General features: G+C 49.5%; 6 protein-coding genes across 6 annotated transcripts; 3 read left to right on the forward strand and 3 right to left on the reverse strand.

The window, feature by feature from the left end:
- Positions 1-1,324: 1,324 nt before the first annotated feature.
- HOO65_060292 (uncharacterized protein) lies at positions 1,325-5,677 on the reverse strand (the record flags this gene model as incomplete). The annotated part of the gene is made up of 1 exon (XM_071001091.1): positions 1,325-5,677. The coding sequence occupies one exon, from the start codon at positions 5,675-5,677 to the stop codon at positions 1,325-1,327; it is 4,353 nt and encodes a 1,450-aa protein (XP_070857642.1).
- Positions 5,678-8,575: 2,898 nt separating this feature from the next.
- HOO65_060293 (uncharacterized protein) lies at positions 8,576-9,670 on the reverse strand (the record flags this gene model as incomplete). Its single annotated transcript, XM_071001092.1, has 1 exon — positions 8,576-9,670. The coding sequence occupies one exon, from the start codon at positions 9,668-9,670 to the stop codon at positions 8,576-8,578; it is 1,095 nt and encodes a 364-aa protein (XP_070857643.1).
- A 1,491-nt stretch (positions 9,671-11,161) lies between these two features.
- HOO65_060294 (EB1-like domain-containing protein) lies at positions 11,162-12,313 on the reverse strand (the record flags this gene model as incomplete). The annotated part of the gene is made up of 3 exons (XM_071003956.1): positions 11,162-11,715; positions 11,847-11,959; positions 12,228-12,313. The coding sequence occupies 3 exons, from the start codon at positions 12,311-12,313 to the stop codon at positions 11,162-11,164; spliced, it is 753 nt and encodes a 250-aa protein (XP_070857644.1).
- Positions 12,314-13,078: 765 nt separating this feature from the next.
- On the forward strand, positions 13,079-15,560 carry HOO65_060295 (ATP-dependent RNA helicase DRS1; the record flags this gene model as incomplete). Its single annotated transcript, XM_071003703.1, has 2 exons — positions 13,079-14,722; positions 14,784-15,560. 2 exons carry the CDS (start codon positions 13,079-13,081, stop codon positions 15,558-15,560), a joined length of 2,421 nt encoding a protein of 806 aa, XP_070857645.1.
- An 876-nt stretch (positions 15,561-16,436) lies between these two features.
- Positions 16,437-18,884, forward strand: HOO65_060296 (uncharacterized protein; the record flags this gene model as incomplete). The annotated part of the gene is made up of 1 exon (XM_071001093.1): positions 16,437-18,884. One exon carries the CDS (start codon positions 16,437-16,439, stop codon positions 18,882-18,884), a length of 2,448 nt encoding a protein of 815 aa, XP_070857646.1.
- Positions 18,885-20,027: 1,143 nt separating this feature from the next.
- Positions 20,028-21,347, forward strand: HOO65_060297 (c2H2-type zinc finger domain-containing protein; the record flags this gene model as incomplete). Its single annotated transcript, XM_071001094.1, has 1 exon — positions 20,028-21,347. The coding sequence occupies one exon, from the start codon at positions 20,028-20,030 to the stop codon at positions 21,345-21,347; it is 1,320 nt and encodes a 439-aa protein (XP_070857647.1).
- Between the last annotated feature and the right edge of the window lie 1,863 nt (positions 21,348-23,210).

A 23,210-nucleotide genomic window follows, 5' to 3' on the forward strand; every position in this document is an offset into this window, starting at 1 on the left:
GGCGAGATTTCAAACCAACCGTAATAAAGTCAGCCTCAATAAGCTTTCCTCCCCTTTCATAGCCGTGGCTCTAGTTAGACTCTATCTAGGCGCGTCGGCACAGGGCAAAAAAGAGCCACAGTTGGTGCTGGCCAAGGCTTGGCACATAGGACAGGCGAATGTGCAGTGCAGGGCAGATGCACACGAGGCGGAAGCCGAAATAGAAGTGGGTGTAGTTGCAAGCTTGAAGCTAAGGTTTGTGACTCGGTATTGAGACACAATACACAGTACGCAATGTAGAGCTTATCTTTGCTCGGAGTGTAAAGGACGAAGGGAAGAGAAGTAGTAAATAGAAGGGTGAGGTTTAAGGGGAATAAAGGAGGCTAATACGAAATTCGAAAAGCCACACTGCAGATAGCATATGTTGGTGTAGGTGCGGGAGCCGGAGCAATCCTAGAGCCTCTCCTGCTACTTTCTCTAAAAACCACACATTTGCCGAGGCTTGAGTACCGGAGGTATCGATTTTTAGTCATGAAAGAAGGAAATAAAGTGAAAATGACGAGGTGAGACGGATTAATTTCAGCGCCTCGTTTTTCCGGGCCTGAAATCCGCCCCCAAGCAAAAAAATAGAAAGAAACTCTACATGCCGTTTCTGCGGAACTTGCCGCATTTCGCAGTGCGGGATTAGGCATGTTTTAAATTCCGTTTCCGACTAATCTGTTACTCTATTACTAACCATTCTCCTTTACCTTGGGTCAGTGCAGCGCTTCATATTTAAATTAAGAGTTGGCTGCATATGAAACTTGCTGAATAGTAGGTAGACAGATGGCAGCATTTGCCTTAGATTTCATCAATAGGTAACGAACGAAATGTTTAATGGCATCTAAACCCTGCTTGCCACACAATTACTTAGTATGTAGACAACTAATTGCCAGAACGTTAAAGTACAAACCCTAAGATATAGAAGGAATATGGACAGCCGCTATGATGAATGAGTGCTAATGCATCGTTACTACACTACATAACATGTCGTAAATTACATACAATACATCTATTGTCAGCAAATAGGGCTGCATTTTCTCGAGCTAGACACGAAATCCTTTCTCGTCCTGGCGCTGGTAAATCCTAAACATAAAATACAAGCAACTCGCTTCCACCTCCCACCCGTTATATCCCATCAATATCATGCGCCGTTTCTCATATATTTTCTGATCCCAGATCAACGTCGTCCCGTCTATGGCCGTTACAGTAAGATGAATAAAGGCCATATGTAGGGGAAAAGAAGGCACCTAAAACTCCAAGCCTCGCTCACTGTTTCTGCGCGTTTCTTGCTCTTTTTACCTCTCTACACCCACCCCAGCATTTCTAGCGTCCCCCGCATTTCGGATGCACCAAGCCCTACAATGCCCAGAGCTCTAACCTGCGACCCTTTGCGTAACTTCTGCAGCCCAACTGCAAGCTTCCAGCTCTCCTCCTCGTCTACAACCACGAGGTAGCGCTTACCTTCCTGGTCGCGGATGGTTGCCCGAAGGACATGTAGGCCCTTATTTCTCCAGTCACCTGGTTGGCCTGAGGGTGAGGGGATCGTCATATCCGCAAACTGCGACTCGCACATCCCCATCGAGCAACAGCCCTTGCAGGCGGTGAGTAGCTCTGAAATGTATGTGTCAGCATCGGCGCCCTGAAGTATGCGTGTGCCACCTCGTTCAGGACGGATGCGCGCTCCCGTTAATTTATTTAGCATGCTAGGCCCACTAGACGTTGCAATGCCTGAGGGTGTGGCAGCAGAGGGGTTGATACAGTGCTTAGGACACCAAACCTCCATATGTTTTAGTGTCCATGCCTTGACATCCCACTCCCGCTGCGGAACGCCGCGAATGTCGTCGTCGATGAAGAGACCCTCTGTGGTCATTCGAAGTACTAACCCATCGGTGACTGGTCCCTGGCCGGAGATAAGTTGTGTAGCTGGTGTCTTCGAAAACTGATTCAAGAACATATATACTGCTCGAATGCTAATCTTATCAGGATTGGGCGTTGTATAGTGTCCCCGGAAGGATGGCGGTGGAGTAGTACGCGATGTTGACTGAGAAGGTGCCCATGATCCATCTGACACGTCCGAAACCGACTTTTTGCGTGGAGTTGGCTTCTTGGGCTGGTCATATGGGCGATATGAATATGTTTCCTCGGGCCTCATTGATGCTTTCCCTGCGGCTGATGGCGGTTGCCGGGGAGACTCCGTGTAATGATATTCGGTTCGAGCATTATGAGATGGATGGTGGGTTGTGGGCGGGGGAGCTGCAGGGTATGGCGATGCCGTAGGCGGCTCCGATACTGTGGACTTAGCAACAGATGGCTTGCCGTTGGGCCAGATCCGCGTCTTTTCGCCAACACTGGAATATGCATAGCCGCCAGTACGGCTGTTCTTATCTTCTTCCTTGCGAAGCTTCTCGGCTGATTCTCTCTCTAAGCGTTCTTTGAATTCGCGTTCGCGGCGCTCACGATCAGCAATTTCCTGCAGCTTAGCAAGCCGGCTTCTTTCTTCCATCTCCTTCTTTTCTTGCTCCTTTCGCTCCTTTTCTTTTCTCTCTTTCTCTAGCCTCTCTTTCTCTTTCTCCTCCTTTTCTCTTCTCTCTTTCTCTAACCTCTCTCTTTCTCTCTTCTCTTTCTCTAACCTCTCTCTCTCTTCATCTTCCCTCCTCCGTTGAGCAAGCCTCTCCTCAAACTCGCGTTTCTCACGCTCGTGCTGTTCTTGCTCTCGTCGCTCACGGAGGAGGCGTTGTCGCTCTTCTCGGTCACGGGCCGCTTTTTCTTCGGCTGCCCGTTTCCTGGCCTCCTGTTCGCGCTCTTCTCGTATCTTGCTTTCACGTTCGCGTGCTTCGCGGACCATGCGCTCTCTCTCGCGCTCTCTCTCGCGCTCTCGCGCCTCGTGCTCCTTCTTCAGTCGTTCTAGGGTCTCTCTTTCACGGGCTTCGCGCAGGAGGCGATCAAGCCGCTCCTTTTCTCGCTTTTCTTTGGCTTCTTTTTCGCGTTTTTCCTGTTCAAGTTTAAGCTTGGCTGCACGTTCGCGTTCTTGACGCTCACGCTCAAGCTTTTCCTTACGCTCGCGTAGCTCACGCTCTCTGGCTTCTCGTTCCCGTGCCTCTTTGTCGCGAAGCTCTTGTAGTCTCTTGGCAGCTTCATCACGTCTGCGTTGTTCTTCTTGCTTAGCTTTTCGTACTTCTTCCTTCCTCCTAGTTTCTTCGCGGGCCCGTTCCCAGGCATTCAAAGGGTTGGGGCGTGAAGTCGAAGTAGGAATGGGGCCTGAAGCAGGAGCTGGAGCAGGGGCTGGAGCAGGGGCTGGAGCAGGAGATGGAGATGGAGCAGAAGCAGGAGCAGGAGCAGGAGAAGGAGCTGGAGCAGAAGCTGGAGCTAGAGCTGGAGCTGGAGCTGGAGCTGGAGCTGGAGCTGGAGCTGGAGCTGGAGCTGGAGCTGGAGTTGGAGTAAGAACTGGAGCGGGAATCGGGGCAGGAGCTGGAATTGGAACTGCCACTGGTGCTGTTGCAGGTGCTGACAGAGGGGGAGATGTAGGAACAGGTTCGACTACTTGTGGCAAAGGAACAGGGGTAGCAATAGGCTGAGGGCTCTGTATGGAGACGTTTGCCTCTACTCTGACTTCCGGTAGTGGTACTGGTTGAGGTGACGTTAATCTTGTCGCAGCACGAGCGGCATGCGTGACTTCAGGGATATGCGTAATACCCTTTTTAGACTTAATCTTTTGCACTGGGGTAGGAGAAGATGGAGCTTCATAGGCAGTCTCAGCGGTCATAACTGACTTAGCCGCAACCTTTGTCTTAGTTTCAGACTTTGTGGAAACCTTGGATTCCTTTTTAACGGCTTTTTTCACCTTTGGGGTGACCACAGGCTCAGGAGCAGCTTCAGGTTCAGGCTCAGATTCAGGCTCAGGCTCTACAAATTTGGTAGTAGGTTCTGCCTTGGCCTTGCTCTTAACCTTGACGACTTTCTTGACCTTTTTAACCTTGGGCGGCTTGGGGACTAGCTCTTGTTCAGATTCAGATCCAGAAGCCATGGGTGGCTCAGGCTCAGAATTCTCCTTATAGCCCATCATATCATCGTCGTAATCGCTTTCAGGCTCTGGCTTCGGCTCTGGCGCCTTTGCGACCTTGACCTTTTTCACCTTGATGATTTTTGTCTTTTTAGCCTTTGGTTTTGGAGGTTCAGGCTCAGGTTCGGGTTCTAACTCGGACTCTATGTCTAGCTCTGGCTCTAGCTCTGGCTCTGACCCATAGTCAAACTCAATTGGAGGCGGAGGTGAAGGAGGCTTAGCAACCTTCTTCGACTTTTTGGCCTTGGTCAAGGGCGATTCTATCTTCTCAACCTTGGCTGGCTTTTTGACAGGCTTGGGCTCAGGCTTAGCTTCAACAACATAGTCTGATGCCTTATCTATTTTAGACCCAGACTTTGGAGTAGACTTGGTATAAGCCTTGCCCTCGGAGCGGGATATCGCTTTTTTTACTGGGGACTTAGAAGCTGAGCGAGTCGGTTGTCTTGGCTTAGTGTCAAATTCCCCATCATGGTCAATATCGAAAGCATAACCATGTTGATGCTGGCGAGTCTTTCGGTGAGATGCAGGTGTTGTCTTTATAGGCGACTCAGGTTCCGACTCGACATGGGGGTTCATCGGGCGCGATTGAGATTCGAATGCAAGCGGCGTCGGTGATTTTACAACTCGGGGAGCACGAGTTGGGGTTGAGGGGAAAGCACGGTCAACGGAGGATGGAACATCTTTCCGTCGGCGAGGGGTCGAGAAGATGGGCCGGGGGGGAGGAGACGCTTGTCTAGTAGTAGGACTAGGCACCCTAGGCGGCGGGGGTGGCGTTGGTTCTCTTAGAAGTGTGGGTTCCCTTGGAGGAGGACTGGGCTCCCTACGAGGTGGTGTAGGTTCTCTTGGAGGGGGACTGGGCTCCGGTGTAGGTTCTCTTGGAGGGGGACTGGGCTCCCTAGGAGGTGGTGTAGGTTCTCTTGGAGGGGGACTAGGCTCCCTACGAGGTGGTGTAGGTTCTCTTGGAGGCGGAGGAAAAGGCTCTCTTGAAGGTGGGCTTGGGGGAGGTGGGGTAGGTTCTCTTGGTTGTGGGGGCGGGGTTGGTTCACGAGGAGGCGGCGATGGAAAAGTGGCTGCTTGAGGTGCTGCATCACGCGGGGATTCTCGCTCATACTGGTAATGTCCCTGCTGTGAATATGATTCTTGTTGGGGATACTGGCTGTTTTGAGGAGGTGGCTGAGTAGGGCTGGGTCCTCCAGAAGCAGAAGATTGATAGCTAGCCCCCATTGTAGGCTTTGCGCCAGTGAATGCCCTGCTCTGAACTTGGCCAATATACCATGAGCCGGCGCCCACCAAAAACAAGGCCAAGATCATCGTGAAGTTTACCATGGCATAAGAGCCATTGAGCCAGTTTTGTAACATGGGCCCAATGCTCTGAAAGCCTGCAACCATGATTAGGGCACATGAGAAGCCCGCTGCGAAGCTGTTCATATTAGTGTTTAGTGAGGGTAGGTAGAGAAAGCCAGAGCCTGCCGAGTGGGGAGGGATAACGAAAATGTCGTAGTTTCCGGGGGGAAGTCTAGAGCTAGAAGAGTCGCCTGTCTGAGTCGTTCGTGGATTCGGGCCGTTGGGAGGAGGGGGCGGCGGTGGCCCGCTCATCGTTCTTCAACAAGACAAATGAAAAGAAAGAACGCAAAAGTCGCTATGCAAACGGGCGGAAGAAAAAAACAAACAGGGTATCACAGTCGAACAATAGCAAAGCGCATAGGCAAACGAATTGACTAACTCCAACTGCGAAGGGCCATTGGAGCGTGGGTATGTGATGAGTTGTAGTGAACTGGTTGCTGCCTACGCGCTGTTAGCAGCCGCTGCACCATAGCGGGATGGGAGGACAATGCTCTTACAGACGAATTCGTGAATGCCGCCGAGTCTCTAAGCTAAGCCACACAAAGACCCCGTGAAGGCAGAAAGGGGTGGCGATCGACCTTGGTGGGGAGGAGAGGTTTTCCGTAAAGAACAAGAATGCGCCTGTTGGATTAAGGTTGGAATGTAAGACTGAGCGCCTAGCTGATTTGCCGTGGATCTAGATGGTTGAGACGTCAAAGTTTTAGTTCGATGTATGCTTCAAAGAGGTTTAAAGGTTCTTCTTCAAGGGCGCCGGCGTCTTGTCACGTTGATTTCTGAGGCTGGGTAACACACTTGGCGGAAGAGAGTGGGCTGGTTTTGAGAATGTCAAGGAAAGCAAGTACAGTGCCATACACAGATAATAACTTTTTTTTATCCCTGTATGAACCACAGCGCGTGATTAAACAACAAGGGGGGGGGGGCGCACATGTAAAAGGAAAGATCAAATTCAGGCTATGCTTTAAGACCTTAAAGAATGGCTTGCAGACTGAGAAAAAGTGAAGCAGAAAACCTGGTCCCTGTGAGCACAAGGCTGGATATTCAAATAGGAAACTTGAAAATTTAGAGGACAGCAATTACGAATTACATGAAGGGCAGGGGATACGACAGAGAAAGGTAATTACCCAAGCACATTAGACGAACTTTCCTGTCTATAGATGCATTTCATACTCCAACATATTTTTCCCATATAAACTCCTTGCTAAATAACTTGAGTTGTTTTGTTTACCTGGCTTCTGTGCTGGGTCTGATTGAAGGAACAAACGCGGTACATAATAGCAACGAGCCATGTGCGAATCCACCAACCGAAATTTGAACCCCTTGTACCTGGAGATCTTCAGACGCTCCCTTCATCTCAGTACTGCTTCAGCGGCATAGAAAGCCTAGTTTTTTTCTCGAACATTTGAGTAGAACCTTTTCTCTTCCTTGGCTCCAGTGGACTTAGAAAGGATGTTGCAGTAGAAGCTAATACTAAATCAGACGGGAGTCTTCTTATACCAAAAACCACACATAAAGAGCTATTGCATGGTGATTTTTTCTAGAAGCTCTAATGTTGGTTGGTGTCAATAGTAAGTAGTAAGGCATTCGACTTTGTTATCTGTTTCTTACCCGCAGCTTCCACCATTGGCACAGCAATAATGTCCCTTTAAGTCCACCCACACCTCCTTCTCTAGCAATCTGGACAACACATCCCTAATAAGACGAGTGCTCCTATCCGCCTTTCCATAGAGGTCACAACTTATGACTATTCACTCTTGATGCAACCATCATCACCACTGCTACCATTCACCACAAGAACAAACAGACCTTCAAAAGTTGAGCAATGGACACTGTCAAGTCGGTCGACCTGATTGGCCGGCTCCCCCATCGATTAAGTTGCCTGGCAACAAGACCATGAGACGGTGCTAATCTACTCAATTTTTCTCCACTTAATGCTCCTTCGGCCTGCCCTTTGTTTCTAAAAACCCTAAAGAGTATATAGAGGGTTATTTGTGGTATTGCACAAAATGATATTGTCATCACGATAAAACTAGCCAGAAATTCAACAAGGCTGACAAAGAGTTTCGAGAATATCTACAATGTGTGCGGAAGGCAAAAAAGTCTACTGGCTTTGCATAAATCATCCACACTTTCATGCATTACAGTGCATGAATTAGATTTGTCTGTGCTGTGCTGCTTAGTGCCATCGTCAACTAGGGCTCGAAGAAAACTCTGACCGTTTCGCCATCTATTCTGAGTTTCTAGATATACCTTCCACAGGACTGCAGGTCCCCTATTCTGTTGTACACTCAGGATTATGTGTCCGCAACCCGTTCCAAGTACGACATGGTGGAGAGAAAAGTTCCACACGGGCTGCTCTGAAACATCTGCAGACATAGACATAGGCGGCTAGCTATGAGACGGAGGAAGGGACAGATAGAAGGACGGGGAACTTGACTTGCTGTATTAATAAGAGGGTTATGAGCACATATTTCTGAAGGACGACATTGTAACCAAAAAAAAAGTCAAATCATGATAAGGAGAAGCCCAACGCCGTTGTGGAAGAAATGAACGTAAAACCAAGCAGGGCATTCAAGGCATCAACCAGGAGGTATAAAAGGTAACAAGAGAAGCACAGAACAAAACTCCCAAGATCAGGCTAAAAGCGAAAAGAACACCACTGACACTATTGGAGGCAAAAAATGATAGTAGACCCTTCCTAAGAAGGTCAAGAGCAAAGCAGGACGAAGCAAAAACAAGGCTCTGGGGAAAATGCACGGTAGAACGGGCAACTCTCTCGGGCGCAGCTGTGAATAGGCCAGGGGGAGTAAAAACGACAAACAAGAGAAATCAACCAAGAGAGAGAGAGAGAGAGAGAGCAGAACAGCGACGCCAAAAAGACCGAAAGCATCGCCAAGACCTAAGGCTCTCATTTGCTCAAGAGCGTAGCATCAAAAACAACTCCTGAACACACCATGAGAGCCCCCTAACTAGACGCATGACAGCCCCATAGAAGCTAAACAAAGCTCCCATGGTGAGGACTAGGAACCTCAGTGCCAACCCGGCAGTTCCTCTGACCGACATCCCCGCAAGCGCTAGAAGCCCTTCGCCGCTAGTGCCAGAGTAACCAACCGCTGCTCCACCCGGGACAGCACTGCCGCCACTGCCAGCAAGTCACGATGCTAGCTTCTTGATACGGTTGCGCGCGACACGCACTTTGCCTGAGACGCGGTCGACATCCTCATTAACACGATCGAGCATCTCGACATGGCGCTCAACTTCGTCCTTGATTGCCAGTCCCATATCCTTTTGCCGTCGCACAATAGCGGCTAGTTGGTCCAAGCTCTGGTCCTGGCTTTGCATCATCTGTTGCTGCAGCTGGAGGACACCGGTGTTATCGAGCTCACGCGTCTGGTCTGTTTCGGCAACGGGTGCCCCAATGACTCGACCACTACGGGGGGTAATAGCAAGGGAAGATGTAGGCCCGAAAAGTGCCATTTTGTCAGAAGATGAGGCAGCACCTGTTCGTGCTAGGGAAGTTGTAGAAGAGATTGTATTGCTTAGCTTTTCAAGGCCCTCACGCTCGACCTTGGCTGACATCAAGAGATCACGGCGTCTACGCAGTTCACCACCACCTAGCCTACCACGCTCCTGGATGACGGATAGGCCCTCCGATAGAGTATGTAGTAGACCGTTAGCCTTGGACAAGGCCCGTTTAGCACCAGTGCCAGCCTCCACTGTTGCAGCAGTATTATTGGCATCTACTGCTGCATCTCTGCGAGAAAGACAATTTCGGGCTTCCTGAAGCAACATCTTCATCTCTCTATGCATATCCAGCCAAGTTGATGGATCTTGGGCTCCCACGCCTGCCACATTTTTGATCAAGCCACCGGCTGAGACAGACGAGCTAGGTGCGCTAGTAGATGGAAGGTTCAGGAAAGATCTCCAAGCCGAAGTTTCACGCCATCTGCGGTCGGGTGACTCGGCAATGGCACGCAAATATGTCTCGAGAGCGGCACGGCGAGTTTCAGTAAGCTCGGGGGACGAGACCGTTGATTTGATCCATGACTTTCCAGGTAGTGGGCTAGGCGGCGGAGTGCCAACAGCAGTTGCCAAGGCAGTTTGTAGGGCGGCAAAGTCAGAATAGCGCTTCTGGACTACGAATGAACGGAGAGGAAGGCGGAGAGTGATGTTGTACAGCGTGTAGGGCTTCGCATCAGGCGAGGCAACAATTGTCGATGGGATGGAGATTTCGGCAGGCGGTGCCATGGCGGCGAGGCTGTGAGTTCCTGGCACGGCTTTACTTCTCTAGAGTTTTTGGAGTTTGTTGGGTAGTTGATCAAGGAGGTCTAAGAGAAGAACAGCTTTGGGCGATTCACATATAGCACGCTAGTGGGAGGCGGTCGTCTAGTCAAACAGATAAAGCGAAAGCCTGTATCTTTTAGGTTGTGAAATGGAGGCTTGAAACAGAGAGAAACTTAAGATGAACGAAATGAAGAGGAGGGGAAAAAAACGAAACCAAAAACTGTGTATGGATCTAGTTAGTAGCTAAGCTCTAGTTCAGAGGCAGTTTGGGTTGGGTCAAAGTAAATAACTGGTGGCTGGAGAACGACGGCAAGCAGCCAGCTAGGCTGACAATAAAGTTTGCAGTGGGAGTCAAGCGAACAATATTAAGATCAAGAATCAGCTGTTCAGGCATGGGCTTGCACAAAGAATAAATATGCATAACAGCTGGGTACTATTATGTTCCCTGTGCACGTCGTCAAGAAACCAATAGGTAGCAATAAGTGAAGCAATTCGCATCCCACAACGACCGAGGTTCTGTAGCCGCGCCTCATAAATTAGATGTTTCCGGCAGCATGGGGAAATTCCGCCGGGTAATATGCGGGTAATCACTTGGCCCTCTGAAACTCCACAATGTACACTTGACGATGCCCTCACAAATGGGGCGACAAATGTATTGCCGACGCTTGTGAGTGTGGCTACGTATGTAGATACATGTGTGGTTTCATCTGCATGCCAAAGTAAGTTAAGGATTACGCAAAGCCAAACTATGGCCTGAACTCGACGTCCAACAAAACATCATCTTGGCTAGCATCAGGCACAGCCAACAGGAGGTGAGGTAGTGTCAAGCTATTGCGTGAATAAAAAAGGGAAGAGTCCGGCGGTTAAATGCCTACATTGTGGCTTGGCGCTCTTATTACGCCAATGACTCTAAAAACAAATACAGCACTAAGTCTTCCTGTGTTCAATCCTATCAGGCTTTGGGGGAATCATCGTCACATGCACGCTCACATTCATTTGCCTGTCTACCTTCATGGATACAGGAACTGATGTCATATGTTCAGATAGAAAAAAAAAATACACCCATCATCCAACTATGATATGAGCCGGGTACAAGGCTATTTGCTGTTCCATAGAACTGAAACAACACAACGCTCTTGAGAACATCATCATGACTCTTTGTGGAAAGAAAAAAAAAATATACCCAGCCGACATTGGCACCCAGACTAATGTCGGCATCAATCTACCAAAGCAACGTGCTTTGACGCATCGCTCTAGATGTTACCGTCTATCCACCCGCAAAAACGCACTAACTCTTCGACTGCCAGGTTTGATATCCGAAAGCCAAGTATGTGCACTCCCGCCCTTTGCCACCCTGACTTGTGACTCTCATGCATGACAAATATGTCGCCAAAAGCTTGTGCCTGTGCCGATGCAGGGATTGTCATGAGAGAAACACATCCACGGATGGCTTACTTAGAAAGTCTCCTGGTCGTCAACAGCAACCTCTTCAGCAGGGATTTCGAATCCTTCCTCCGTCGAGTAGAGGATGGTCTGGATCTGCTTGACAAGGCCGTCCTCTTCCTTCTCCAGTTCAGGGTCAAGCTCAACAGCCTGCTGCACGAGAAGTTCAATGTCGCGGAGCTTGCTAAAGTAAAAGTCGCGCTCACGCTCCAGACCGGCAACATTCTCCTTGAGGGCGTTGTTCTCCTGTTGCAGAACAAGGGAGGCAGTCCCCCCGGTCTTTGAGGTGGCACGGGGGGCCATGGTCGGAGTGGTGCCACCGCCAGCTCTTCTAGCGCCGGTGCTGGCGGCAGGAGCACGCGACCCCCCGCTAGGGGGCAAGGCACCACCTTTCCGACGAGCCAAAGCGTCGTATTCATGATCGGGGAAGTTCAGGTCCCAGAACTTCTTAGTCCATTGCAGGAACTCGAGGTTGTCCTGCATCTTGCACTTGACAAGGGACGTGACGGGGATCGGCTTATCGATGCCATTCTTGGCGAAGCAGTCTGCATAGAAAGGGAGACAGGCTGTTAATACAGGTATACATGGGAAATAGGAGACTGGGAAAAGGAGTAGTGGCAAAGGGAGAAGCATTGAAAGAAGGATCGGAAGATGCCCAAGATAAAAAGTCTTGCCGCATATCATCATGGCTACTCACTCTGCAATATCTTGAAATTTTGAACGTATGCATATTCGCTGTTGGCATTGAACTTGACACGAGACATAGGAAGGTTCATGTAGATGCTGTCGAAGACTTGGCAAAGAGCGGCACTACAATGGGCAATTATGTTAGCAAAGAAGGCTGAATCGAACGAGATTGGCGCATCCAAAAGGAGATAGAGGAGGGGGAGTAGGTGGATGTGGTTCAATGGCTTCTAAGCAAGAGCGTTTATATTGGGTAGCTCAGATAATACACATGACAACAGAGACACAGAGACTACCCAATGGCATCATTTTGGCGCGAGCGGGGCAGCCGCAGAGAGCCTAAAGCCAATGATCCAACCGCCAATTTCTTTTGTTGAAGGCCAATGGCACTCACCCAGTACCGCATTGCTCAACCTTGGTGATGTTGAGCTGCAGCAGGTTGTTCAGCCATCCCACGAGTTCTTGTCTAGATTCGCCCATCTTGGATTATTGGGGGTAGATTTTGAGAGAAATAGACGTGGTTGATCGATCGGGCAGTAGATGACGATGATGATTAGCGTGTTAGGAGGGGCTTTGTTAGATGTGTTGATAAAAAACACCTGAAAAAAGCGACGAGGACGCTGGTGTTAAGAGGTCGAGCTGTGAGTTGCGCAAAGGCTCCCAATTACAGGTAAAAAAAAAGCAAGAAAAAGGCTTTCCTAGCAATCTCCAAATACAGGCAGGAGAAGAGAAGGGGGAAAAAGAAATATTAAAGACAATTAAAAACAGAATTTCAGAGATGGGGAGAAATCACAGCTTCAAAAGAAGGAGAAAAAAATCATGGCCAAGCGAAGGGAGCAAAGAAGGGGAGAACAAGGACAAGAAGCCAGCGAAGGAAACGCAGATGATTGGCTTTTGATCCAAGCACAAGCACAGGCGTGAGGCGTTCATTTTAAGTGCAACAAGAGCAGCCATGGGGAGCTGAAAGGCTCACACAGACAGGTTCTTTCAAAAATCATAGAGGGGCAGTCAGGAGCAGGGGAGCTCGAGACCCGCTTTCCTAACAGAAATAGGGTTAGGGTATATATGTACAAAATGTGGGGCCGATAACGATAGTCTGTTATCGCTCTTCAGTGTAACTTTTTTTTTTTTCTCGAGCGCTTCAGAGTTTGGCACTGGTTTGGTTTGGCCGTGGTCTTGCTGTGCGCACCTTTTTTTTGTAATTTCTATACATTCTTTCATTTATTCTGTCCTCGCATTCGCACAATGGCACAACCAGTAAAGAAGCGTTCGATTGATGACGATTTCGTCTTCACCATTTCCGACAACGAAGACGTCGACGTTGAGGAGCCTGAGGCTGCTCCCGCACCGCCCAAGAAGAAGGCTAAGACGACTAAGAAGAGCAAAAAGTCTAAGCGCAACAGCGGAAAAGACGACGAGGACAGCGACGATGAGATTCCAGAGGGAATTTGGGGCCAAAACGACGATGATGATGGCGCTATGGCTTCCGACTTTGAGTTCCTGCAGGGCGACGTTGAAGACCTACGCGAGGATGAGTTTTCCGGCTGGGGATTCGATGGTGCGAAAAAGTCAATGAAGGCTGAGAGTAAGGGAGTTGATCTTGAGGAGATTATCCGCCGGCGCGTAGCTAAGAAGGCTGGTGAAAACGGAACTGTCGCTGCTACCGAGAACAGTTCTGAGGCTAAAAGCGACGATGAAGCTGACAACGAACTTGACCTTGACCTCGACCTCGACGACGATGAAGACGGAGTTTTAGCTGACGATGCGTTTGGCATGGGAGTCCAACAGGACGGTGCAGACGAAGACGACGATGACGACGACAAGGAGGCTAGCGAAAACGAGGAGGCGGCGGATGAGGACGATGACGATGCGGCAGCTTCAGACAATGACTCGGTCGCTACACCAATTGAACACCCCGACGATCGCGACGCTTCTGACTCGGAAGGGGAAGAGGAAGAGGATGCCGAGGAGGCGGCCAAGGCCCTCGCTTTCTACGAACAGGAAGCCCCCGCTGCACCTGGTCAAAAAGACACCAGCCGCTCTTTCCAGGCCATGTCTCTGTCGCGCCCTATCATGCGTGGTCTAGCAGCTGTAGGCTTTACCAAGCCTACACCTATTCAGGGCAAGACTATTCCTGTTGCTTTGCTCGGCAAAGATGTTGTTGGTGGTGCTGTGACTGGCTCTGGAAAGACTGGTGCCTTTATTGTTCCTATTCTTGAGCGTTTGCTATACAGACCGAAGAAGGTGCCTACAAGCCGCGTTGTAGTCCTGACCCCCACCCGTGAGTTGGCGATCCAATGCCACTCTGTCGCTACCAAGCTGGCGGCATACACTGACATCAAGTTTACCCTGGCTGTTGGTGGTTTGAGTCTGAAGGCACAAGAAGCTGAGCTGCGTTTGCGCCCCGACGTAATCATTGCCACTCCAGGCCGTTTTATTGACCACATGCGTAACTCCGCCAGCTTCGCTGTTGATACAGTCGAGATTTTGGTTTTAGATGAGGCTGACCGCATGTTGGAGGATGGTTTTGCCGACGAGCTGAACGAGATTCTCACTACATTGCCCAAGAACCGCCAGACCATGCTGTTCTCTGCTACCATGACTGCATCGGTTGACAAGCTGGTCAGCATTGGCATGAGCAAGCCCGTGCGTCTGCAGGTTGACGCCCAGAACAAGACCGCCACTGGCCTGGTACAAGAATTTGTGAGATTGAGACCAGGCCGCGAGGAAAAGCGTATGGGCTACCTTGTATGGCTGTGCAAGAACGTCTTCCACGAGCGAGTCATTGTGTTTTTCCGCCAAAAGAAAGACACACATATTGCGCGCATTGTCTTTGGGCTTTTAGGGCTGTCATGTGCTGAGCTGCATGGTTCCATGAATCAAACACAGGTATGCTAATCTCACCAAGATGCGGTCGTATATGAAACAGACGCTAACTAGTAATACACAGCGCATTGCCAGTGTTGAAAATTTCAGAGATGGCAAGGTTTCCTACTTACTCGCTACTGATCTGGCCTCTCGTGGTTTGGATATCAAGGGTGTTGACATTGTCATCAACTACGAAGCTCCCCAGAAGCCCGAGATTTACGTGCACAGAGTCGGTCGTACTGCCCGTGCTGGCCGTCGCGGTATTGCTTGCACACTTGCTGCCGAGCCTGATCGCAAGGTTGTCAAGGCTGCCGTTAAAACGGCCAAGACACAGGGCGCCAAGATTGTCAGTCGTGTGATTGACGCAGCCGAGGCAGATAAGTGGCAGGCCAAGGTAGACGAGTGGGCCGGCGAGATTGAGGACATTATGAAGGAGGAGCAGATGGAGAAGGAGATTGCCAATGTCGAGATGCAAGTGAGAAAGGGCGAAAACATTCTCAAACACGAGGACGAGATCAAGGCGCGCCCCAAGCGTACATGGTTTGAGTCGGAGCGCGACAAGAAGAATGCGAAGGAAGTTAGCCGGCTGGAGCTCAACGGTGTCCGCGAGGCGCTCAAAAAGAAGCATGGCGCTAACAGACTCAGTAACAAGGACAAGAAGAAGCTAGACTCGAAAGCAGACCGGTCCGAGGGCCGGTCTTGGAAGAAGGGCAAGGCAGAGCGTGACGGAAAAGGAGCGGTGTTGAATCTGAAGAAGGTCAAGAAGTCGGCCATGAAGACGAAAGACGGCAGAAAACCGGCAGGCAGATCAGGAGGAAAGCCTAGTGGGAAGCCGAAGGGGAAAGGTGGGCGTAGATAGAGTGGTGCATCTTATAGATGGACGGTGCGGGCGGTGTGAGCAGCGGGTAAAAGTTTAGGGTTAGACACTGTGTCTGTAAGCGTAGTACATGCATGATTTACTAATAACGGAAACTTGATACACAATGTATGAAGCTAGCATATGAATTGCGGTGCGGCACTTCTCTTTCCTGTAACTTCTATTGTTGAAGTAGCGCTATGAAGAAGAGTAAATACTGGGCAATTGCCTGTCATTTCTTGGCCGGCTTGGACTCCGGAGTGGGTCCCTGCCTCTACCTTCCCTTTCTGCTTTGAAAGCGAAGTTTAAATCTTGGTTCCCTCTATTCCTTCCTATTTTCTAGAGGCATTCCCTAGACACCACCTTTCATTTTCATCTTTTGATTTTCTTTCCTTTTCCTTTGCGTCTTTTTATGTTTTATGTTTTATTTTTTCCTTCTATCGCTTTTCCTCAGCCTTGCTGACGTTACATTTTCCTAATTGTTGTTAATTGAAACCCGGATTATTTGTCGTATTTAACCGCTACATTTCGTCATCACTGCTGCCACCACTTATTTTTCAATATTCTTTTTGCTGCTAGTACTGATGCGCCTAGCCGGGGCTGAATTGCAAATAAGTTAGCAATTCTGACAACAACTGGCCTGAGCCGAACCGAGCCGAACCGTATATGTTGTTTGTTCTTCAAGCCATCGATCGAGACTGGCACCCTAAACCTTGCTGTTGATTGCCCCTGTTTATCCTCCCCTACCATACTATACGACTTCACGCCGATCGAACCGAGTCCTTATTACACGATCTCTCGACCGCGTTTTCCGCTCTTTCTTGCGCTCTTGCGCCCATACCTCAACCGCCAAACACTCTCTAAAGCTCACTGCCTATAATGTCCTGGACGTCCTTTGCGACTGGTAGCAGCTCAGACCTGAATGGCTCTGCCCAGCGGAGCTCTCGGCGCCAGAAGCTGGCTGCCATGGCTGGAAACGTGTATCGCGCCGGCGCTACTGCTGTCGATGGAATTCGCGAAACCTATGCGCAATCGCGGGGTGCGTGGGCATACGATGTTACAAATATGGAGCCCATGTCTACTGTATTTCCAGAGTGTGGTATCGTATCGCAAGGCGACGACAGCATACTTATCTTCCCAACTTATGCCAAACCCCACTCGCGACCGAAAATCCCCAGACGATATACTGCCGAAGGTGATGGGCTCAGCGATAGCGGCGTCCGCGATGATGAAGCCTGGATCGCCGAGTGGGAAAGGACAGCGGACAAAAACGCGATATGCGATGTTGACGTCCGTGGCTGGCTGTATTCACCCCAGCGACCTCCTCTCACAAAGCGCATGCGGCTTATGGTGGCGTTGGCAAGGTCTATGTCTGGTATTCCAGTGGCGCGGCAAGACCAATCTCTGACATCAGACGAAGCAGCCATGGAAGCCGAAGCAATGGCAGAGATAGATCGGTTTGGGGCTGGATCTATGACATCCAAGTCTTCCAGCACCACGAGCCTCGGGCCGTCTCTTGCACGTCGCACGACAGCGAGTACAACAGGGTCGAGTTCCATGGAAATGACGGCTGAGGAGATTGAAATAGCAAACGATATTCTCATGAAACGAATATCTCCTTTCCTAACGTCCCCAATATATCAGACGCCTGTTTCTGTATTTTTCTACGACGGCAAGAATTCCCAGTCCCAAACATTCTACACTGATGACTCGGGGCATTTTCGCGGTCGCGTTGCTCTTAGATTTGTTCCAACTAATATGCGAATACTGGCAAACGTCGACATGAATAATAGCGGTCTCAGCAAAACCATCCAGGTCAAAATGACTCAGGCACACGGAATTAGTGTTATTAGCGACATCGATGATACCATCAAATACTCTAATGTGACCGGCGGGCCGCGAGAAATACTACGCAACACATTTGTGCGGGATCTTAATACGCTATCTATCGATGGTGTGTCGCAGTGGTACAATGCCATGGCAGCCCTGGGCGTGAGCTTCCACTACTGTTCTAACAGCCCATGGCAGGTATGGCCTTTACTTGCTACATTTTTCCACATTTCAAATCTCCCACATGGATCAATGCATCTTAAGCAGTACAACGGGATGCTGCAGGGCATGTGGGAATCGGCGGCTGACCGCAAACGACCGTCTCTTGAGCGATTGCTGTTGGACTTTCCACAACGCCGATTTTTGCTTATAGGCGATAGTGGAGAGGCTGACCTAGAGCTATACACAGACCTAGCTTTGCTGTATCCCGAGAACATTATTGGGATATTTATCCGCGACATAACTACACCAGAGACTCAGAAAGCCGCTGTATCTCGTATTTCTCAGGCTGCAAATGGGCCTAGAGAACAACCAAAACTAGTATCACCTCCTCCTACTCGCCTTGGAGCCGCATCTGATACCTCATTGAAGAAGGAAATTTTGCCTCCTCCAATTTCTGCATCTGTGAAATCAACAGCCTCACAAGCTTCAACTCCTGCACCCCCACAGCTCCCAATACGTCCGAACTGGGACCAAAGGGAATTTAACCCTGCTCTAAAAAAGCATAGCTCTCAGGCTAGCTTAAGTGTTCAACAGACCCTTGATCCGCCTCATCCAGGCTTGCCCAAGAAAACCCAAATTAAACCCAAACCTCCCCGGCCTGTTAAGCCAGTAAATCTCCAGGCCAAAGTAGCCGATCCTCTCACCGGTTCCCCTAATGCTACTAGCCTACTAGGATCTGCGCCAACAACACTGTTGCCAGTTGCTCAGAATAAAAGCCCTTCTGCTGGTCTTCGCACTGCAACCCATACACCCTATAAATCAAACTCCGAGATAGACCTGCGCTCTTGTGCGTCTAATGGACAAAAGAAAAATGGCTTGCCGCGTGACTTGGTACAACTTCCTCCTCCCCCACCACCACCACGTCGACGAACTGCACAAAGTATCCTTCCTCCCCCAGCCCCCGCCGCTTCTATGGGTACGGCTGCAGAAAGCAGAAGTAAAAGTAACATTGCAGCCAGCACGGCTAGCGCAGCCAACACAGCCACCCAAACCAGTAATGCCATACATGAAAAATCCATGAACCACCACCATCACCATCATCCCCATCTAACTCCTGCCTTGGCCCCTGTAGCGGCCATGAGCAGTGCTGCTGCTGCAGCGTCTCCTGAAGCTCAGACTCCAGCTGCGGTGCAGCGTAAAATCGAAGTATGGCAGGCTCGGTTGAAAGATGCACATTGGAAGCTGGATGGGATTAGAGTTCCGCTTTATACGTGGAGGGATGGACATGAAGTAGAGGAGACGGCTATGAAGATAATTAAATCATACAATCCATAGCTAGTTCTATCGAAAGTATTTTTCTTTTCTTTCCTTTTTTTTTCTTCATTTTTTTTTCATTACCTCTAGGCAAGAAGGCGCTGATAGAAATTGGCCTGTGATGAATGAAATGGTAGCCGGGGTCTTGCTACGTCATTCGTCATTGGGAGCTTCAGATGCTGCATAACGACAGCACTCTACCCTTCTGACTTAGTGTTAAGCCCCATAATCATCATGGCCCATCCTTTTTTTACATCTGGTTCCTTCGTTGCCCATAAAACGCCCGAGTTTAGCTAGTCTTGCTGCTACGCCCGGCCATCATCACTTCTTTTAACATACGGCGGGGGTCGGAAGGGGGGGGGGGGGTGGTGGGATGGGTTGGATGAGGGTGTGTGTGGTGCTTGAATTGAAGTAACAGAGTGTTACATAACATAACTTTGTTCATTATTCAATTCTCCGTGCCTACATATAATTGTCTCTTTTCCCCAGCAGTATTTTCTTTTCCTCTACTTCTTGTCCTCATCGTTCTACCATCGCTTAGTGTGTGCAGTTCATACCTTCTATCCCTCGTACGCTTCTCTTTCTGATATTGCTCTATTATTGTCTCTGCTGGCCTCTCATTACTTCCTTCTTCCTTGTCTCGTCTCAACATCCCCGTTCAAGCGAGCTTCCAATCTACCTTGTCCCAGTCCTTGTACTCTTGCTATTAGTGCTGATCACTCTGCTCTAGGCTTCTCGAAGCAGGGTTGGAGTCCATCGAACATACAAGGGCGTACGTACGTACGGTCTGGCAAGCCAGTTGCATGTAGATGCACAAGGTGGCTTTTTACAGCTCCTAAGAAAAGAAGGAAACCCCCCTAGCACCTTCTCTTCTGAGAAAACATGAAAATCTCCGATCCCGCCGATGTGGGCGTTTTCTCTGACGCTCCCGTGCCGAAGATGACAAGTTCTTGTCCTTCTTTGGACTTTGCCAGCAGCACTACAACCCATAAGCTTCCGCTGTGGCCATTACACCCTATCGTTGATACCAAGACGCCTCTACAAGATATCCAGCCAGACCGGAGGCTTCAAATGATACAAGATGCAAACCAAGAACTTTTTGTGGCCATAAGCAGGGGGGACCGTTTATTTTCCCACTTCATACAGGGGGATTTCCCGCCTACCATGGCACCAGAAGCCGCTTTTAAAAACAAAAAGTTCGGCAGCCTTAAGGATGTGGGGGACATCGTGGGTGTTTATGGCTCTAACGGGGGTTATCACCAGCATTCTGCCGACGGCGGTGGCTCTAAGAAAAGACCGCTATGTATAGAGCCTAGTGCCTTGTCCCAGGAAACTGCCAACAGTAAACGCAGAAAGCAGCAACCAAATAGACAAAAGCCTAGCAAACGACCCACGAGCAACAATGACGACAGCGACGGCAGCGACGACGACGGTATCGACCCTGACGGCCATGAAGCAGGCAGCCATGACATGCCGTTTTTCGTCTGTCCCTACGCTAGACGCTATCCTACTAAACACAAGAGCTGCTGGAACAAGACCTTGCACAATATGAACCGAGTCAGACAGCATATACTTCGTTACCATGCGCACTGCTGCGACGTGTGCAAAGAGTGCTTCACGTCGAAAAAAAAGCTCACGAAACACAAGGAGCAGAACGAGCAACAAACTTCTCATCCTTGCAAGCCTAGATCCAAATGGCCCGGCTACATAGAAGGTCCCGACAGCGAGTTGGCTGCTCAGATACGTACAACACGCCGTGGCCAAAGCCCTGCCGACCAATATAGTGAATTATACAGCTTAATTTTCGGACCCGAGCACCAGGACAATAAAATACCCTATTTCTGTCCCCACCCGCCGTTGATCGAGGCCTTTGTACAGTATCTTCTGATAAACCTCCCACATCCCAGCAGCCTGCTGAGACTGGAAAACTTGCAGGAGAGTGCGCATACCCAGGCTCTCCTTCAACGGATCCTAGAGGCTTTGGAAACTACAGATAGAGCTAACACCAGGTCTCAGGGTTCTACTCAGCAAATGCTTGCCTTGCCAGTGCAGGGGGCACCCGGACCCTGTTCAGAAGTCTGCTCTGGGATTCCAGAATTGGGGCCTATTCTTCCAGGGTTTTACGGTAGCCTTGAGCCTATGTTTGGATTAACACCTAACCACGATTTGCATAGCTCTGAGCTTGGGTACGGAATTCTGCCGCCAGCAGTGCCTGTGCCTGTGCCAACAACACATTGGATAACCCTTGACCAAGCCAGTGCCTCGTTTGATGGGGCTATGGATTCACGCTACCAACTTGGCAGTGCTACGGGGGACGCTTACCAGAATCTGACAGGTGAACAAATGAGCAACGGTGTTGAACCCTCGCCTATGTTCGATGTGGTGGAACAAAACGAGGTAGACGAGTTTGATCCAAGCTTTTTTACCTCGTCAGCTAGTCAAGAGGATACAGATGCGGAGTTCCAGGAGAGGGATTTGGCCTAGCCAGCCCAGTAACACCAGTGGTTTTGGGGTAAAGTTAGGGGGGGGGGGGGGGGTGCGAGGGGAGTGGAGTGGAACTAGAGATGATTAGATATGGTGGGGGTAGAGATATAGAGGGGCGTTTTGGTAGATATTCTTAATTACATAGCGTAGGTATACAGAATAAATATATGGTTGATCCCAGGCCATGCAGTAATAGGCTTGGGTTTACTAAATAGCTTTATTACGGAAAACCGGAGAGATTCCCTATACGAATTAGATCAAGCCGCTGCCCTGGGCTGGTTGGTTGGATAGCAAGTGCCATTAAAACGGGGTGTGGTGTGGCGCACACGTCTGGCCGCTTTGTTTAAGGTGTGGATGGAGAGCGCCGAGAAATTTGGGCGGGCATGAGAGTGGCAGCTTTGTTTTGACATTCCCCGGAATAGACTTTGATATATCGAAACGTCATAATGCCCATTGCTCTCAGTCCGTCGTGATCACCGGCCCATCAGGGTTATCTACAGTGATGACTAAGCTGCCTGTAACCTAGCGGCGGATCGTGAGCCATCTCTCAATCCCAGGGCTTTCGGGACCCTATTTATCTGTCTTCTGCCCTCTTTCATTCCTGAAAACCGGTAGCGTTTGGGCCATTTTGTGCTTTGTGGCCACAGGGTGTATGGAACAGTGTGTAGGGCACACCAGTTTGCTGTAGTTTTTAATTTAGTTAGTTAAGCTAGTTAGTTAATTCAATTTATTTTATTCGATTTTATTTGATTTAATTTGGGTTATTTTATTTATTTATTTTCAGCTTAATCCTTTACACCTCTACTTGAATAGGAATGGTCTCCGGCGCCGAGCTCATCCTATCCTTACCTCTGCTGTGAATTCCTTGCGTTGGTCTTCTCCTCTCTTCCATTTCCCTATGTATCTTGACCGAGAGGGTTTCGTATCTGGGGTTGGATAGACATACCACCCCCAGTTTAGTCGCCACAAGATTGATCTACCGGCTTTGTCTTAGTTAGGGAGGACTGACCGGTAGGTACTATTTCAGTGCCTCGTCTCGAGTGTTGATTGCCTGATGTCTTGGGGTTTTTTCCAGAGGTTTGATTAAATAGCAACATTACAGCATATCAAGCGCTATATTTGTGTGCCAGGCGGCTAGGGAGGGAAGGAGGGAGGTTCTAGAATATTCAATTAGGGGCCATTGCCCTGACTATAGCCTATAATTAAGGAGGACTCCTAGCGGTCTGGCAAATGACAACCCTACGTTTTTTCTATGCTTGCTGCTTGTATACTCTAACCCTAAATATTAAGAGTGCGTGATAATGAACCACGATTTCGAACCTTGGTTATCAGCAAGAATTCTCTATCTCTGATAAGATACTGTACGTGTATGAGGCACTCTTATCTTCTGATAAGATGCAGCGCGTTTATAAAGGCACACTCTTATCTTCTGTACTGAAGCATACGTACGTGTCTGAGCGCATTGTGTAAAGAGAAACAGCAGTTGCTTTCGGTCTGAAAAACAGGGCTGCAGACTAGCGAGTGGCTTATAGGGGGGGTATACAAAACAGCCTTATGCCTTGGGGGTGTGTGTCTTGGTACGATCTTGTACGCAGAAGTGGACTCGACTCATCTGAGCACAATAGCCAATAGCCATGGCCTACCAGAACAAGACATGTACCTTCTATCTATACTCGGTAGATATCACTATTTTGGGGTGGGTAACTAGACCAACGGCTATACACAGTTCGTGTGTTTTTTTAGGGTGCCTAGAATGCTGGGGAAGCCATTGAATTTGGACCTCAAGTTGGCCAATGTGAACACTGTGGGCTAGCGCTGCTGACTTCCCACGAAGTTAGTTTAAGGCGAGCCTCTGTTGGCGAG

Source organism: Ceratocystis lukuohia, assembly GCF_044167205.1.
Source record: "Ceratocystis lukuohia strain C4212 chromosome Unknown Supercontig6_pilon, whole genome shotgun sequence".
NCBI lineage: Eukaryota > Fungi > Ascomycota > Sordariomycetes > Microascales > Ceratocystidaceae > Ceratocystis > Ceratocystis lukuohia.